General features: G+C 33.6%; 2 protein-coding genes across 2 annotated transcripts; both read right to left on the bottom strand.

The window, feature by feature from the left end:
• Positions 1-756: 756 nt before the first annotated feature.
• On the bottom strand, positions 757-3,634 carry LOC146909249 (syntaxin-22-like). Its single transcript, XM_085725236.1, has 7 exons — positions 3,405-3,634; positions 3,227-3,320; positions 2,359-2,498; positions 1,972-2,040; positions 1,596-1,753; positions 1,380-1,480; positions 757-1,205 (listed from the first exon to the last, which is right to left on the bottom strand). Exons 1-7 carry the CDS (start codon positions 3,575-3,577, stop codon positions 1,140-1,142), a joined length of 801 nt encoding a protein of 266 aa, XP_085581362.1. The 5' UTR covers positions 3,578-3,634; the 3' UTR covers positions 757-1,139.
• Positions 3,635-8,793: 5,159 nt separating this feature from the next.
• Positions 8,794-17,778, bottom strand: LOC146909248 (DEAD/DEAH box helicase). Its single transcript, XM_085728089.1, has 13 exons — positions 17,045-17,778; positions 16,383-16,608; positions 15,998-16,243; positions 15,703-15,837; positions 15,483-15,607; positions 15,101-15,240; positions 14,855-14,925; positions 14,321-14,482; positions 12,549-12,635; positions 12,166-12,339; positions 11,127-11,171; positions 10,075-10,431; positions 8,794-9,547 (listed from the first exon to the last, which is right to left on the bottom strand). Exons 1-13 carry the CDS (start codon positions 17,647-17,649, stop codon positions 9,446-9,448), a joined length of 2,475 nt encoding a protein of 824 aa, XP_085584215.1. The 5' UTR covers positions 17,650-17,778; the 3' UTR covers positions 8,794-9,445.
• Between the last annotated feature and the right edge of the window lie 814 nt (positions 17,779-18,592).

Here is an 18,592-nt window from a genome sequence, read left to right as displayed (position 1 = left end):
TTTTCGTGCTCCTCACAAAGTTAAAGGTTGTTGCATTGGTTGTCCTATATTAGATATACAAATAACATACTCCCTCCGGTCACTATTATAAGCAAATTTTGACTTTTTAGGTTCATTCCATAAATGATGTATGTGGTCTACATTGTAGACCACATACATCATTTATTGAATGAATCTAAAAAGTAGAAATTTGCTTATAATAGTGACCGGAGGGAGTAGCTCTTATTTAAAACATCGAATATCATCTACTTCAATCATTGTTTTAACTTAAACGTCAAAGTGTTTGTAGAGAAAAACCAATCCCAATAATCCCACCCATATTCTCATGAGAGTGAATAATAATATTGTTTTGTTTTGAAAGATGTAGTGTACAGTATAACATTGTAACTTCTTTTTCTTCTGAAAGACGTATAACATTGTAAATTGTATCTATACTTGAGCTTGATCATATTATAAATCTTTGACAAATATATAATTACATTATCTTAAGAAGTGGATTTTTTGTCCTGCTCAACTTAGACACTTGCTGTTGGCTGATGCTCTAGGCGTTACTCACATAAGGCCTTGGTGCTGTTTGTTTATCCAGTTTTCTAGTTGCTTGTTTTTCAATTCATTCGATCAAAAAATATAGTATGTCATTATACATATCTTAGTAAACTTTTTTATATATTAACAAAACAAGACTACATTTTTGTTGAGTTTTTTCCTATTAAATTGGAAGTGGCTTGAGCATGGATGTTAAATACACACAAGCAGTTTGCTGTTAAGAATTTGATAATTGAGATGATAATTTGTTGTACATGGTGTGCATTGCAATATGTTTCAATAACAACTACAAATTTTACAAATATATACTAAAATACAGTACAGAACAACTTTCCCTAAAATCGCTTTACATAAAATCACTTCTTCCAACTTCCACCTGCTAATGCTCACTTAAGACATCAAAATGCTGGCTGCTGGATGTGGAGAGCAACAATACACTCTTTTAACACATTTCTTTTGGTCCAAACACTCTTCACACCACAAGACACTTACACACCAACAGAATATGAGAAAATTCGTCGATTTAAATCAATCTTGAAAATGTAATAACAAGGGAGTAAAAAAAATGTGTCCAACTTGTACGACATTCCAAACTAAATAAGTAGTACAATGAGGAAGATGACCAGCACAGCCACAAAAATTAAAAGCACCCACCAACACTGCAATGTAAGAAAAGTTCAATTTCAGTTATATATTGCTAGTGTTTATAATTTTACTGCACACAAAAAATAGTGTCGTTTGTACGATATTAGATGAAACAATCAGATTCTGGAAATAATTTGCAATGACAAGCATGAAATTGACAGAATTATATTCCAATCTTAGTGACTCACCCATTTATTTTTGGATTTCACACTTTTGTTAGCTTTGGCTAGCTGGCCCTTAGCTTGAACTGTTGCACCAGCAGATGTATCTATATTTGATTGAATGTCATCTGCCAGAATGCCGAAAACGATATAAACAAAAGGAATAGCTAAATTTTGTAGCAAAAAGAAGCAAGGAAGCAAGCTATATATGTTTCTATTCTGTAGTATGATAATTTTACTTACCAATAACAATCCCCTGATCATGAACCAAAACAGCAAGGTCCTTGAATATTTCATTTGCTTCTCCAATTTGCTCTTCTATCTCTCTAAGACCTTGATCTCTTTCTTCGATCATGGCCTCATTGAAGGATATTTCATTATCCAATAGATGTAACTCTTGCCTGCAGTTTATTTCACTGATCAAACAAATCCAAACCATACAAAAACATTCCACAAATCTTTCTAAAATCAAGAGTTAACTAAGGCCTATGCCAATAATAAGCCATGCATCTCTGCATTACAAAGATACAAATTGTTTACAAATTTACAATGATAATAAGATGAAGATTGAATAGAATTCAATTGGTGAGGGAATATAGCTGAAATGTTGCAGACTAACATCATCTGCCCTCTGATCAAAGGTTGGCTTTCGGGGTCTATGTCAATTGATTGTTCACCAGGGCCAGAGCTGTTTACAAACACAAATGATAGAGGAGCGCTCAATATTTGTTAATGAAGATAAATAAGGTAATCTGAAGCAAATACGGATAATGAAAGTACGTATAATTTGATGTTTTTAGTCCTTATAAAATCACACTCATCAACATTAGTCTCTATATATTGAGTCTCAGCCAAAGTCTCTACTGGCAATTAAAACACAACTTTTATCAGATGCAAAAATAAAAAATGAAAAATGATTTTATAGGAATCAAAGTTGAACAGTCGTGAATTTCTATCAGATACAATTTTTGCAATGTATTTTACTGCTATGCAAAGAATGGTTGACCTTGTTGGTAAATTAGAAGCAGGGGCAGCAGGAGTATAAGTTGATTCACGCTCAGAAGCAAGCTGTTGAACTTTCTGAAATTCTTGCAATGTGGTTTGGAAATCTCTTGCCAGCTTAGCATCTTCAATTTTCTTATTTGCCTGCTTAAACAAAGCACAACAAATTCAAGTTTAGCTAGCAATCTTAATTTTCAATCATGAAAACGAAACAACAAGTTGGACTACAAAACACAAACACATAGCTAAAACCCAAAGCTCAATTGCAAGAGCAGAAAAACAACACAAAAGGTATCATCAATTGATTCTGGTGCATAACTTGCTATAATTCCCTAGTTTCCTATGTTTTTGAATTTTCCAAATACAAACTAGGGCCAAATTCTTTTCTTATAATTTATAGGTAATGATATAATCAATTGTCTGTAATCAAACTTCAAAGTTATTCGTGAAACCGAAATACGAGCTATGTAACACCGACACCTCTGATCGAATGTGCGTGTTGGATGGGTGACATGTGTCAATATCTGACACCGACACATGTGATTACATTCAATTAATTCATTTTCTTAAATTATTAAGATGTCGACATATGAATGTCAGGGTCGTGTGTCCTTGTCTATGTCGGTGTTTCATAGAAAAAGACAACTTGATGAAATAAACCAATGAAGCACAAACACTCATTGGATTAGATGTCAAACGTGTTTTTGACACCGACACATGTGATTACATTGAATTATATCATTTTCTCAAATTGTTATCGGTGTTAACGTGTCAATGTCATGTCAGGCGTCTGTGGCTTTCTCTATGCTTGATAGAAATAAAGAAATAAGCAAAAAATAATAATAAGTGAAGCATATCATAACATAACATACATTGGCATTAGAATCACGATTAGATTCAGACAAAGATTTAAGCTTAGCAGAAGTATCCTTCACAAGCTGCGATATCCTCTGTCTCGTATTATGCCTACAAAACCAAACACATAAAATCAAACAAAGCACATTAAAAAAAAACAAGAAAAAACAACAAAAATAAGAAACGTAAATTTACAGTTTCTGGCGATGCTCTGGAGTATCTTTAACAGTTCCAACGGAATCAACGAGTCGTCGGAAAGTACCAACGGCGGTGTTGATCTGAAAAATTCCGGCAGCGACGGCTTGCGACGGTGACTGAGCTCTACGAGAAGGAGGATTGGAGCCATGTTGAATATCTTGAAAGCTCATGGCTGGAAGTGAAGTAGTGATCGTATGAAGAAGTATGTAGTATATGAAATGAAAAGTGAATTATTATTTGAGCGAATTGAGTAATGGCACCTTAACTCAAAAGTGACGACTGAACACTCTATACAGTCCCCACACCCACCTGTCTTTGGAAAGCAATAAACTATGAATGATTTTAAAAGTTTGATTTAGAGAAAGAAAAAAAATATTTTAAATTACTATTTAATTTTATATTTCTTATATTTTTTTGGTCAATTATATTTTTATATTTGAAATTACTAAGTGTGTATTTTGACCCAAATTAATGATTATTTTATTTTTTTTGATATATCATTAATTGCATTACAATTTTTAAAATTCTTTTTTATGTTAAAGATATGCTCCATTCGTCCCATTTTTATAAGAATTTTTTACTTTTTAATATGATTAGTGGATTTGATGTGTTTATTTTGTACGGTGATCTTTCTAAATTAGTAGCATTAATAAGGAGTATATTTGAAAGAAAAAAAAAGATAATAAATTCATCTTGTAAATTGTGTAGAAATTTATATATGAGGACAAAAAAATTCTTCAAAAGTGGTTTGTATTAAAATTCTTCAAAAGTGGTTTATATTATGGATGGAAAGGTAAAGAAAAAATATAGTCAAGAATAAAAATTACTCAAGGGAAGAAAAAAGTTTAATCGTGAGTTTTCATCATTTTTCTACCGACAAAAGAAATACATATTATTACAATTTAATACAATTTTAATCTGATTTTTTATCATGGAAGCTCCAAATGTAACTGGTTGTCTTTTTCTTTCTTTTTTTTATGCTAAGAGGGGGTTGTTGTCATTTATCTTGTCTTTTTTGAGTAAGTAAACAAAGGAAATTCAGTTATTTGTAATGCCGTAAGAGAGGGAATGATGTTCTTTCCTTTGTGATGTGTAGGTATTTAAGTTTCTTATGTTGGTCCTCCTCCTACTGCTTGTCACGTGTTCCTCGCCGGAGTGTTCTTTAGTTTCATTCCTTTGTTTACTGGGAATTACTTTTCTCACACTGTGGTCTTCTCCCGCGTCCTGTAAAGTTTTCAAAAATGCCCTTGTGCATTCGGGATTTTAAAATCTGGATTGATGTTTACTATTTCGAATTTTATAATCTGGACAATTCTTATGTATAATTAGTCATCAGACTCCCTCACATTTCAGCAGTTTTGAGTTTTGCTTTTAAAAACAACAACAAAAAACTAAGTAAAAAAATACTAAAAACCTGTCAAATAAAATCATAAAAATATAAAAATGGCACCAAAAAATTCTAAAAATCAAATAAAACTAATGTAAATTTTTTCGGATTTTTCTGAGAATATGAAAAATTAAAAAAAAATGAAAAATGGGTCTAAACGATGGAATTTTGGATTTTGAGGGATGGAGTCCCATAAGAAGGCCCTTCCAAGGGAGTCATGGTCCTTGAATTTTTTCTGATTTTCTGGAGAAGTTTCGGAGCAATCTGATCAAGTAGCCCGAAAACCCAATTTTTGACTAAGAACATGTAACAATGACCCAAAAACAAAAGGATGAGAGTTAGGAAGATTAACATTGTTCCTAAAATGACTATCTATGTAACAAACATGTTTAGAATTTGTGCTGATACAATTTGGATTATATAATTCGAACTGTTTTACCTTAAAAAATGGTGTTTAAGGGGTTTCTGAATTATGTAATCCGGAAACATCATGTAACGCGCCCTATTTTTTTAAGTTTCCGGATTACAAAATCCGGAAAAATCCGTTACTCATTTTTTCACCCTTTAACAAAAGAAAACACCATTCTGGAATATAAAATCCAGAAACTCAAGGGCATTTTTGGAAGAAAAAAAACATAGGGCGCGTGAGGAAACCCACAGGATAGGAAAAGTAATTCCCTTATTTATTTAGCGGGAGTGTTCTTTAGTTTCATTCCTTTATTTATTTATTTTCACCTTAAATTAGAAACTGGGTCTGGAAAGGGAATGTGACGTACTACTACTAGCAATTGAAAATTGCTTTTCTGACATCAAAAAGTTCATATTGACACAAGTAAATGACCAAATTACCCCAACGGTAGTTAATTGCCTTTGGCATATCCGGCAGCAGTTAACTGCAGCTGGCTCCAGAGGTAGTTAACTGCCTCTGGCTTTGCTGCACTTAAGTACAGTTCCAGTTGTGATTTTACGCGTTTCGGTCGAAAAATCAAAATAAATCGAAACTTATTCAGAATTCTATGAAACTTTACAGACACCTCTATAAAAATACATATAGATGATGTGAAAAGTTTCGTAACATTCCGAATAAGACTCGATTTTTTTTATTTTTTCGACCGAAAGGCGCAAAATCGCAATTGAAAAAATAAAAACGACACTTATTTGGAATGTTACGAAACTTTGCACATCATCTACATGTATCTTTATAGAGGTGTCTATAAAGTTTCGTAGCATTTCGACTAAGTCTCATTTATTTTGATTTTTCGACCGAACCATGCAAAATCGCAATTTGCTTCCAAGTGCGAACCCGAAAAAGGGTCCTAGAGGTTGAACTTTTTCACGATTTTTTGTACTCATGTTTAGAACAAAAAAATAACATCTCCCACAAAAAATTTGAATTTTTCGACAAGGGACGGATTAAATATGAATTTTTAACGCGCCTAAAATTTAAGACACGAAAACATCAAAACATCAACCTAAAAATTGAATTTTGAGCTGTTTCTTTGCAGACACCTCTATAAAAATACATATAGAGGATCTGCAAATTTTTCGTAGTATTTCGACTAATCCTCAATTTATTTTGAATTTTTTACTGAAACGCGTAAAATTGCAATATTTTTCCAACTGCGAGTCCGGAAAAGTTATATAGAGGTTGAATTTTTTCATTATTTTTTGCACACATATTAAGAACATATAAAAAAACATTTCCCTCAAAAAATTAGAATTTTTCGATAACAAATGGATTAAATATGAATTTTTAATGCGTCGATAACTCAAGAAACCAAAACATCAAAACGTCGACCTAGAAATTGAATTTTGAGATGGTTTTTTTGCAGACATCTCTAAGAAAATATATATAGAGGTTCTGTAAAGTTTCATAGAATTCTGAATAAGTTTCGATTTATTTTGATTTTTCAATCGAAACGCGTAAAATCACAACTGGAACTGCTAAGTGCAACAAAGCCAGAGGCAGTTAAATGTCTCTGAGGCCAGCGGCAGTTAACTGCTGCCGGATATGCCAGAGGCAGTTAACTACCGCTGGAGGTAATTTGGTCATTTACTTATGTCAATATGAACTTTTTGATGTCAGAAAAGCAATTTTCCTAGCAATTTGGCACTTTATTTAGTTAGAGCGACATTTGTTAAGAAGCCGGTAAACATACGGATTGACCTCTAAATTTAAATCCAAATTTTAGGGTCTGTTTGGTTTGGCTTCTGAGAAGCAATTCTAGCCCAAAATCAATTCTCTACAGTGCCAAAAGCAATTCTAGCCAAAAACAACGTGTTTGGTTCAGCTTTTCAGAATTGCTTTTATCCTCCAAAAGCAATTCTCCATGAAGCTACAAATCCTAGCTTCTACCTTTTCTAGAGTTCAGATTTACTTTATTTATGCACATGCTCACATTCATGCTTAACGTGATATCACGTTTAACTAAAAAAACTTCAAGCATTATTATTCAATTAAAATTAGACGTGGAAGGGACCTCTCTGCACTATCTAATTTTATTTGCACAGCAAACATTAACTATTTCACTGATTCACTCTACATAGCCCCACCCCTCTTATGATTAAAAAACTTTTAAATATTTCATTTCTTATTCAAATATTTGAGAGTTTATGAGAGTTTATTATAAATTTGAGATCTTAGATGGTTTTAAAAAATTAGTTGACATTTTTAAAATTTCAAACATATTGGTTGGAAAGTTTCGAGCATAATAAAGTTTCAAACAACTTATGATGTGTTTGGTTTGGCGTTGGTGTAACATTTTCAATTCTCAAGGCTTAAAAACATGAAAATGTAGAGCTCCAGTTTGGAGCATTAGCCAAACACACGATGTGTGGGGTATCCACCCGTGATTCTAAACGAGCACTTAATCAATTCAATTTATGAAGTTTTGAATAACCATTGATAGTTGTATGTAAAAGAAACAACAGAAATATTTAGTTACAAGAATGATTTCCTTTTTATTGGAGCAATAAAAAAAAATATCAATATGTTCACACAATTTATTTATTTAAAATGGTATTTCTTTTTTCTTTCTTGCAGAAATCATTGTTCCAAAAAATGCATATTTTCTAAGACATCCTCGGAGTAACTTGGTACTTCAGCAAGAAAAAGAATATATTAATAAGTTCACATAATTTATTTTGACTGATGTTCACATAATTATATGTTTGGTTCAGCTTTGGATAGAATTGATTCTGACAGAATTGATTCTGACAGAATTGATTTTAAGAGAATTGATTTATGTTTGGATACAATAATGCAGAATTGATAAAGGGCAATAAAGGGAAATAATAGGTTGTAATAATCAAAATATAAAATTTATTGGAGAATTGATTCTAGTTAACTCAAAAGCTGAGAATTGTAGCTTCAACCAGAATTGCTTTTGGAGATGAGAATTGATTGTGAGAAGCTGAACCAAACATGTTGGAATTGCTAGTTTTCACTTTTGAAGCCACCATAATTTTTTTTTTTCACTTGATTTTATATATAGGTTGTTTAAATTATTTGCAGGTAAGTAATGTAACTGGAAGAAAGATTTTAAAACAATGATTTCTGCGAGAGAGAAATACCATTTAAAATGTATATCAGAATTTGCATAGGACTGATAAAAACGTAAAGTATGTGGGGTTCAACATAACATGCATTTAGAGTTGCAACGCCTTAAACATTAATTCATAGGGTTATAGCAACCAAGCATGAAATGCTCCCTCAATGATTTACAATACCACACAAAAACACATGCATTTACCATAATCATCCTATAAGAAATGTATATTGGAGGCAACTAAAATAAACTGGAAACAATCAAACCTCTTGGCTCAGTGGTTGAAAGACCAACCCTGTGATACTCTAGGGTCGATCTAGCGCTCCCCTGACATTTTCGATAAGATGTTTGTCCAGCAATAGCCACACATCACGATAGTAATTATTCTTCAGCTGAAAACTTCGGGATATACTAAATTTTGAATAAAAAATAAACTCACGATAGCAAGAACTATAACCAATAGGACATTTCTTAATAATAATACAACAAAATTGCACCATTGATCAATGTATTAGCTAGACTGCGACTTCAAATCTTTACATTGAATTTCTCTAGATCAGGTAACTAATGAAACCTCAAGACAACAAAAATGAGGAAAAGAATGTGTGTGGTCATATACAAAAGATAAATTATAGTCATTTTGATTACAAGTTTTACTAGATGAGAACTTTATGTCATTGTATGTAGCTCTTGAAAGTGAAGTTGTTTTAAGAGTGCAAAATTGAAGTAATCAGGTCAATAACCATTTGCCTTCTTGTATCTTCATGCCTACGTCTTTGTATAATGCATGCAAACCAGAAACACAATATGAACAACACCAAGTTGCTTACAGCTTGTAACTAACCATATTGTGGCTGTGCTCGGATCTTATATCATGATAAAAAGAAGTGCACTGTTACTAGTGTCGACTGATTGTCTCAATTTGTTCTGATGCCCTGCACTGCAAAGATGATCATGCAATACAAATCTTGTTTTGGGTCCGCCGTGGTTAGTTTGCAGCCTTTCAACATAGTAAATTCGCCTAATATTTATAATTGTGATGTAGGCTGTGAATCAAATTTCCAACTTACATGTTGGTTGAATCAAACAGGCAATGAACCTAGCTAGTACTTTATGAGGGCTGCTAGTGAAGCGTGAAGTTCAGCCATGCAGTTAAATATCCAATTAAGAAGCTGTTCTTTTGGTAGCTCTAATAGAAGTTCAGCCTGCACCAGAAAAATCATTATGAAAAATGTTAGACCCATGACTAATAATACTAGGCTCGTGGATTTGGATTGTGTGCAATCACAACTTCGTGAGTGCATGCAGTCAGCCACATCTCGACCGTTCGATCAAGATCGGAGAGTCCAAATATCAAGCTCGGTATTTTAGGTTTAAATAAAAATAAAAATTTGCATTGAAATCTAGACTGCCAGATCTCGATCAAATGGTTTATATGTGGCTGACTGTGCGCAGTCACACTGCACACAATCCATAACAAGATGGATTTTCATAAATTTTAAGCAATAAATGACCATATTAACTATATATACTTGTCCGTCCTTTGGCCGGATACCGAGTTTTCAACCAAAAAAAAAAAAAAAACTATATATACCAGTCAATATTTTGTGTAGTAATGTCTTTGAAGATGAAAGAACAATATTTTGTGTCTGAACAGAATAGACAGACAAAATACAAGTGATAAACGATGATCGCTGACTAAGGAAATTGAAAAAGGAAAGGATAAAGTTACCTTAATTTGGTCACCCTCAAGAACCAATGAATCTTTATATATATCCGATGTCATCGACTCTGTCATCATCTTGAAAACCTTTTTATTCATGTTTGTTTTCATAAACACCGTCTTCCCTGAAGAGTAAATTCTGGTTACCCCTATATCAGCTGCCATTCTCCTCAAGTAAAGCTTCTTTAAGATAAGCTCCATTGGGCGAGGTTCTTTGCCATATTGGCGGCGGAAGTTCTCTGTAAATTGCATTAAACTCCAGATGTCTTCCCCAGCAACTCGCTCAGCTTCATTTATTATTTCCATAGGGTTCTCGAGATGATTTATGTATTCAGAAGAGAGGTGAGGATTGATGTTTAAGTCAACCTAAATAATAAAGAAGTATACAATGCATCAGCTGCAACATCTCTAGTATTTCATAATTATGTTCTATAATTCTGAGTTGGTCCATATTCGGTAGATTGTTTAGTTGAATCAAATGTATACCTATTCATTCAACTAATAGAGTAATAATTAATCCAAAGTTTTGTTCAGTTACGATTTACGAATCCTAACACCACAAATAATAAGTTCTACACAGCAAGATTCACTCTTATAGAGGATTAGATGTAATATCTGAGAATATGGATCATCAGAAACACTTTACATTTGTCTATATCAGTCCGGCTTGCAAAGAACAGATGCTAAAAATAACAAAATCATTTCACTTACAAACTCAATGAGACCAATAATAGAGTAATTACTTTTGTGTGCAACATCATTATATTATTAGAACTTAGAAGAATTATGATATATGACCCAATGCTAATTTCCCACAAAAAATAAAAGTAGGCTATATTGTGAATTAGAGAACACCATATTTTCTGGATTTTCAAAAAAAAAATATTTAGCTGGAATATGATTTCAGTACTATTTCTGTTTCACCTCAACCAAGAGAAAACAATGTCAGATTTTACTTCTGGGGATCATTTTTTAGTTGGCATTCAGATACACATGTATTAACCATTAAGTATGCTTGTTTCTTTAATCCACTGAGGTACATTTTTCTCAAACATGCATACCTGCACCGAGTGATAAGGAACTGAAACAACACGGTGATCTTCAACCTGAAAGTCAAAAAGAATAGAATGGGCTCTGTTAGAATGTAAACCGCCATTAGTATTGTAGTTCAATTTTATATGATATGCTCTATATTCATCATTCTTCTTCTAACTATTAGGTATTAGTATTAGGATATGTACCATATAGGAACTATCTTTTTTATTTTTTATACGGTGGATTTGCGAAATTGATGTTTTTATGAATATGATATGCTAAGATTATTTAAATTTATTGAACGTTGTACTTTTAGCATGGCATCATTTTCCATTAGGCTTTGAAAGAAAAGTTAACGTGTTATCATATTTCCCTTCTTGTCATGGTGATCATCAAGCCTTTATTGAGACTTACCCCTTTTTTTTTCTTCTTATTTTTCTATTCGGATTCCAAAGACGGCAAAATAACAAGCTGCTAGCTGTTTGATATGGTTTTAGCACCATCCTTGTTTTTTGGTAAACTTCTTTCAATTTGGTCGCACTTGATATTATTTTGAAACTTGTAGATTCTGAAGGGAGACTAGTGTCGAATTTATTTTGATTTACGGAAATAGTAGCAATGTGTAATTATATTTATCAGCTTTCCTAGAATAGATTAGACAATCAGTAGCTCAGTAGTAGAGCGGTCGGCTGTTAACCAATTGGTCATAGGTTCTTGAGGAATTGATTTATTCCCCTTAATTTGTAATTATTAGCTGTAAATGTGTACCATTATATATTATATATTCAGTGAAATGCAACAGAGAAAGGCATCAACCCAAAATTCCTGACATGGTATCATAGCAAACAAAAACTCACTAAAACACACTTCCGTACTCAATTTCACTCATTATCAATCCCAAAACCAAAACGAAGATTATCAAAAACTAACTAAAAAACAAAAATGCTAAGGGAGGAAATTTACACTTTCCAGCCAACAGTTCATGTAAAATAAACAAAAGAATACTTCTATTTTAACTAGAACTGGTGACACATAGGAAGAAACATATCAGAAATCAAAGTTTACCTTGGATAAACTCTCAAAGAGCATCTCAAAGAAAAGATCAATGCCAACGTTTCCAACGTCTCCTGTTTGTTGCTCGCCAAAAATAGTACCAAAACCTCTTATACCCATGTCTCTCTCAGCTAGTTGGAAGCCTTGACCAAGTTCACGACATTCTTCAAGAGCTGCAAGCCTTTCCTATAGGAAATCACTAACGAAAATTTAGTTTTAGGCATAATTTCTCAACAGTCCTCAATATTTCAAATGAAAAGAATAAATTGAAGTTTAGAAATAATACGTTAGTAGTGTGGAATACACTGTTGTTTGACGTTCATTTATCATATCTGATTAATTAAGAGATACTTCATGCTTCAGAAATAAAAGGTAAAGATTGATCAGAAACATACCAATGCTTGATCAGTTAGCAGACTCTTGTCAGGATAAAATAAGTATGCATAAGCTTCCTTGTCTGCCCGCCCAACCCTTCCTCGCAACTACCAGTATTGAAAAAAGAAAAAATTGTCAATATTAGTGAAACAAATAAATGATATAGACTACCTTCCTTTGTTCCAACAAAAATCCGAAAAAGTTTAACAAATGCATATAGGTACTTTTCTCTTTTGATTTAGATAACAAATTTGGAAACATTCATTCATTGCAAAGAGCTACAACATATTGTCAAGCATCAATTATCATCATTTCAAAATACTTAAATTATTAGGTGAAGGCACAAGATGGTTTTATATCTTTAGCATGCCTCTTCAATCTCATGGTATGTCCTCTGAACTTTAAGCGCGTTAAAAAAGCATAGATCCGTTCTACCTTGTGCAAAGTTCTACTTTTTATATAGATGGGTAGAGTAGCAAGGATCAAACTTTGAACCACTTGGTCAGAGTCTCTCTCATACCATGCCAAGGACATACTCTGCCAAGAAGTTAAGCTTTTATGTTAAGGCTTAGCTGCTCAAGAATGGTTTTGCATCTCTAACAATATTGTGCATGTCAATGATGACAAGGTGCTTCCACATATGACACCTATTTATTATTCTTAGGGCTCTCACATTATACTTTTTAAGTTGGAAAACACACGGAGGTGGTAGGATGCGAGTAATACATCAACTATCACTAATTTGGTAAACATTTAACCTCGTTATTGAAAATACTGTATTTCGTAAGGAAATAGCACATGCTAAACAATATTTCTCAGAAAAGAAATACTAACACATACATCACTTGTAATATAAGGACCAGCAAGCCCAAAGAATAGTAAGGAATTTCCAACCGTGAACTGCTTGGACAATGGAAAATGCAGTTCAAGAGAGATCCATATATCATTTTGCATCACCTTCAACATACACCCCCAGAAGAACTGTTATGATAAAATATCTAGATTATATAACATGATATGATTTGTTATTGAGCCATCCGTATTAACCATGCACCAATCCCAATAAAGTCTAAATAGATAGTAAAAAGCCTAAGCAATCCTCACCTTACAAGTCAATTTTGTGAGGTTGAATTAGGACTTTAAGCCCAGATAATATTAGAGGTATCCTATTTTTATTATTGGACCAGGGTCTTTGTTATACCACCGACATTTGTCCATGCTTCAGATGTCTAGTTTTGGGTGAGGGGGTAATGAGATCATTGTTATTCTACTTACATTAATAGGTGCTTCACATGTCTAGTCCTGAGCATGAAGAGGGGTGCTGAGAGTCTTAAATCAACTAGAGATATCGCCTAGGTACTATATAAGGCTTGGGCAGTTTTCACTATACAAACCAGTTTTGAGGGTTCGAGTTAGGCCCTAAGCCAAAGTTCTAAGAGAAACAATATCAAGTTGGATACGAAATATGAAAGCCAAACTTCTGGATGGTATACTACTGATCTGTATCTGCTCAGCCATCCATGGACTGAAACAGTGCGATCTGTTGAGATCCTATATCGAACAAAGATATAGTCCAATTAGTCTGGCAAACTTGAGTATCTTTGTCTCCTCGCCTCTTGAGCTAATTGTTGGGATTGTGTTAGGAATATCCCAAATTCCAACACATACATCATGGTACATAACTATACTAACGAAAATCAGTTCTAAGCAATGTATGGAGTCAACAACAGAAAATATGACCAATATCTAAACCAAAAAATATGTATAATCAGAGTTAATAAGGAAAAAAAACCTGGTACAACTGTGCAAGGCCGAATTGTTGAACATCCTGAATGATGATGGTGTTTGCATTTTGAATGTCAAGCCCACTTTCAACTATATTTGTACTGATAAGGATTTTTATTTCACCTAGAGCAAACTTCTCCATGGTATCCTCTAATTGTTTTGAGTATTGCTGCACCAGAAATAAAGTCAAATTTACACAGACAAATATCTTATTTGTAAACTAAGTATGTTATAATGTATACACTTTTGATAGAAGGCAATCAAATTCTGGAGTTGGTAAAGCCAAACAATCACATATCTTCAACTTAAGAGTAATGACTTTGTGAACTTAGTATGTATATGACGCATGAGAGCCCTCAAAAGATCCAGGATTTGTGGGGTAAATATGCAACTTCAGACATCAAAATAACTATGAAATTGGTCGAGTAATTTTAAGATGCAAAATGACTATGCACTTTTTAGTATAAAAGCTTCAGGTATAAGCTTGTCAATCACAATGGCTCATGCGACACAGAAACAGACTCATAAAAGGAGTAAATACCTTCCCATGGGCAACGGCTATTTCCACATCGGGGAATGCCTCTTCAAGAAATTCCATTGCTTCTTCGAGTCCTGTAAGAAAAACAATTGTTAAGAAACCAAAGTTAATACTGTAACAGAGGCATATTAGTTAATATGCTTAATGGAATCACTTTTTTGTGTGATTTGACAACAATGATCAGACTTAGATTACAAATCAATTAATACATGGATCTACATTCAGAAATGACTAGTTGAGATGAATCACCTTTAATACGTGGCAGAACATAAAAAACTTGACCACTACGGTCTAGCTCATACTTGATGGCTGATATTACTTTGTCCTTACTGAATGATGAAAGCTGAGTCTTGATAGGAACTCTTTCTGGAGGTGGAGTTGAAATTAAACTGAAATATAAATTAAGGATAGAAATTAAAATAGTATCTCACCTAAGCTCAGAGGTTGGTTGCACTTAATGAATGTGTGATTAATCTTACGCTTCATAAAAACACCAACCATGCAACTCGAATATTTTGATTTCTTTTTTCAATACGAAAGTGCAATACAAATTTGTTTGATTTTTTAATACTAGGGGAAGGATCATCATACACAGCAAATTTTCCTTCGTAATTTGTGGAAGGACTTTTACCTAGCATCACGGAATCCTGTCAATGCTAAATAAAGAGTCCGTGGTATAGGCGTAGCAGATAAAGTAAGTACGTCCACAGAAGTTTTAAAAGAAGCAATCCTCTCCTTCTGTTTGACACCAAACCTCTGCAATGCAATAAATCATTGGATTGCTTAGTGGAGAGGGGGAGTAGCACTATAATCACAAGAAGGAAAACATTTATTGCAGATATTTAGTAAACCTGTTCCTCATCAACCACAAGCAGGCCAAGATTGTTATAAACAACACGGTTTCCTAAGAGCGAGTGAGTTCCAACAATAATATCTAAGTCACCATTCTTAATCATTTCCAAGTATGCTTCCTTCTCTGTTCTGGTCTGCAAGTAGGGTGGGATACGTGAAATAACTGTAGTAGATATAAAAGTGAAAATTACTCTTAAATATTCACCTAGAACTATGTAGCTCGTATTTATTAAACCATAATTAATTATGTTGCCAAAACTATGACTAAAACGGGAAATGTAATCACAGTCATACCTGAAACCTGCTTAGCAGTCCAACTTTAATATCAGGATATACAGAAAAGCGCTCTGAAATAACATCAAAATGTTGTTTTGCTAGAACTATTGTCGGTGCGAGAACCATTGCTTGCTTTTTAGCTGCGACAACACAGTGGATGGCACGCATCGCAACCTCAGTTTTACCAAAACCAACATCTCCACAAATTAACCTGTCCATTGGAGTTTCTCGCTCCGTCAAATCCTTCTCAACATCAATAAAAGCCTGCAAGAACATGCATTTGAAAGAGATATCAACATGTGAGCTTGGACATATTGGTGCTTAAAGTAAAACTAGACCATACAAAAACATAAATTAATCAATTCCCTTCGACCAAAACACACAGAATTTACAATAACGCTACCTGTTTCTGATCCGGCGTAGGTTCATAAAGAAATTTAGCTGCGAATTCAGCCACGACAGGACTCATAGGATAAGGAGGCCTTCTTTGTTTAAGCCTATGCAGATAGAGCTCCATCAAGTCAACAACCATCTTCTGTATGGCAACCTTCCCTTTAGTCTTTCTTTTCTCCCATGCACTAGTATCATTCAACTTGCTCAATGCCCTGGGCTTTTTGTTTTCATTTGGACTGTAAAAGCACACCCCAAAATCCACAAAACAATTAACAAAGTCATTCATATTTCATTGAAGCAATTCAAACTCCTAATTTATCATCCTCTAAAGTTCAACAAACATAAAAGAAGTAAATAGCAAGTTTGGTCCATAAATGTGTAACGCATTGTCACTATAGTCATCGAATGTGTCAAAATTACCAAAACATCCCCAAGTATCTCTTTTGTTAGTAACTTTATGAACTATACTAACGAAAGACACATTCGACAACTAAATTAACTAACGAAAGATACATTTGAGAATCAAGTGATTAACAAAAGACACATTTAGTTATGTTTTTGTAATTGTCATACATTCAAGGACTATTGCGACCGCGCTTCACACATTTAAGTATCAAAATTACTATTTACTCAAAAAAGAAGACTAATTCAAGGGTGCAAAAGAAAACTCACAGACTATATCTATAGAGCATTTTAGAAGCCTGTTTAACAGGAAGCTTAGCCATTCCATCAGCATACTCAATAAAAACATACTCAGTAGGTTCAATCGAATTCTTCGAAACATCGAATTTAATCCCAACAAATCTTCCAATACCAACTTTCTTATGCACAACATAGTCCCCAGAACGAAGTGTATAAGGGTCTACTTTATAACTAAAGTTGCCATCTTTACCCTCTCTATCACCCTTAAGCTTCTGCAGCCCCCTCTGCTGTTGTTCCTTAACCATTTGTATATACTTCTCAGCTTCTTCAGAGTCCATAACAGTCCTAGAAACCTCTCTTTTACCATATTCGCGACGAATGCGTTCGTTGAGGATTGAGATAGGGTCATTTTCAGGGTCAAGTTTGTCAGTTTTGGAGGGTGAAGAAGGGGCATAGAGTCCTTGTGTGTGGACTGCATTGAGGGGGTAAAAGGGTGGTGTAAAAAGTAGTTTTTTAATGGTTTTGTGGTGAAAAGGGTGGTTGAGGAAGAAGAGGTGACATGGTTTTGAAGGGGAGGTGAGTTTGGTGAAGGGGGGTGTGGAAATGAGTTGTGGAGATGGGAGAAGAGAAGTCATTGAATTGTGGAGATGGGTTTTAAGGTGACATTGGAAAGTTTGAATCTTTGGAGAGGATAATACAGAGAGAGATGAAAATTGGGGGGGTTTTGGAGAGGTTTGGACCAAGAAAGAAAGTAGAAATATCTTAAGAACAAAAAAATGGATAGGCCACGTCTTTCCTGCACAATCACAATGGCTGGACGCAATAGGTAAAATTATTGCAATTTAGTCCTTAAATTTTATTAATTTATTATTTTCAACTTGTGTTTCACATTAATTCTTTTATTTGTCTCGAGACAAAGTAACAAGCATCATCTAAAACTTACCCACAAAACTAGGAGATCTAAAGATTGAACACGTGACGGTGTATAACTTAATAATATCAGCATTGTTAGTTGAGTTAGATCTTCCGAGTTATTTGTCTCAGGTGTGTCTCGGGGCACTGGTTAAGAAAGTAAAAAATAAAAATTTGATTTTAAAAACAACAAACATTTGACTTTCAAAAAGTTGATCATACCACTTTTTAACAATTTTCAATACAAAATTTATATATTAATCTCCTTAACTAGTGTCTCAGGACACTAATAAGTATAGTCAATAACATGCTATATGATTTATTAGCCATGAATTAAAAATATCGTTTGAAAGTAAATTTCTCAAAACATGTATGATTTTTTAGAAATGTGGCCTAAAGGGGAAAAAGTTCCTCACTAACGTGATGATATCTACAAACTAAGTAGTGTTGTGCATGGAAGTGATTGAGATCGTGAGTATTGAAATGTTTGGAAAATGTATAAGAGTTTGATTTTGATTTTGACAAGTAAATATAAAATGTTTAATTATGCAAATTGTATTTGTTTTTGAAACTTAGAAATAACATACTTGAAGTATGTTAAAAGCGTCCTCAATTTAAACACCAAACTACCACATCATGCAAAATGTATGATGCCTGTTTCAGTCG

Source organism: Medicago sativa, chromosome 7 (assembly GCF_051527215.1).
Source record: "Medicago sativa cultivar Bolivia chromosome 7, Bolivia_mono, whole genome shotgun sequence".
In the NCBI taxonomy this organism is placed as follows: Eukaryota; Viridiplantae; Streptophyta; class Magnoliopsida; order Fabales; family Fabaceae; genus Medicago; species Medicago sativa.
The sequence above is the reverse complement of the archived record's forward strand: the minus strand, read 5'-3'. Positions and strand labels throughout refer to the sequence as shown.

Excerpts from the sequence above, each read along its gene's own strand:
- LOC146909249 (XM_085725236.1), bottom strand. The coding sequence starts at position 3,577 with ATGAGCTTTCAAGATATTCAACATGGCTCCAATCCTCCTTCTCGTAGA. Across the intron at positions 2,041-2,358 it reads GCTTCTAATTTACCAACAAG|CTCTGGCCCTGGTGAACAAT; the intron begins GTCAACCATTCT and ends GTTTGTAAACAG. Across the intron at positions 1,206-1,379 it reads TGAAATCCAAAAATAAATGG|TGTTGGTGGGTGCTTTTAAT; the intron begins GTGAGTCACTAA and ends CTTACATTGCAG.
- LOC146909248 (XM_085728089.1), bottom strand. The coding sequence starts at position 17,649 with ATGACTTCTCTTCTCCCATCTCCACAACTCATTTCCACACCCCCCTTC. Across the intron at positions 14,483-14,854 it reads TAGCCGTTGCCCATGGGAAG|CAATACTCAAAACAATTAGA; the intron begins GTATTTACTCCT and ends TTTCTGGTGCAG. Across the intron at positions 12,636-14,320 it reads GCCTTGCACAGTTGTACCAG|TTGCGAGGAAGGGTTGGGCG; the intron begins GTTTTTTTTCCT and ends CAATACTGGTAG.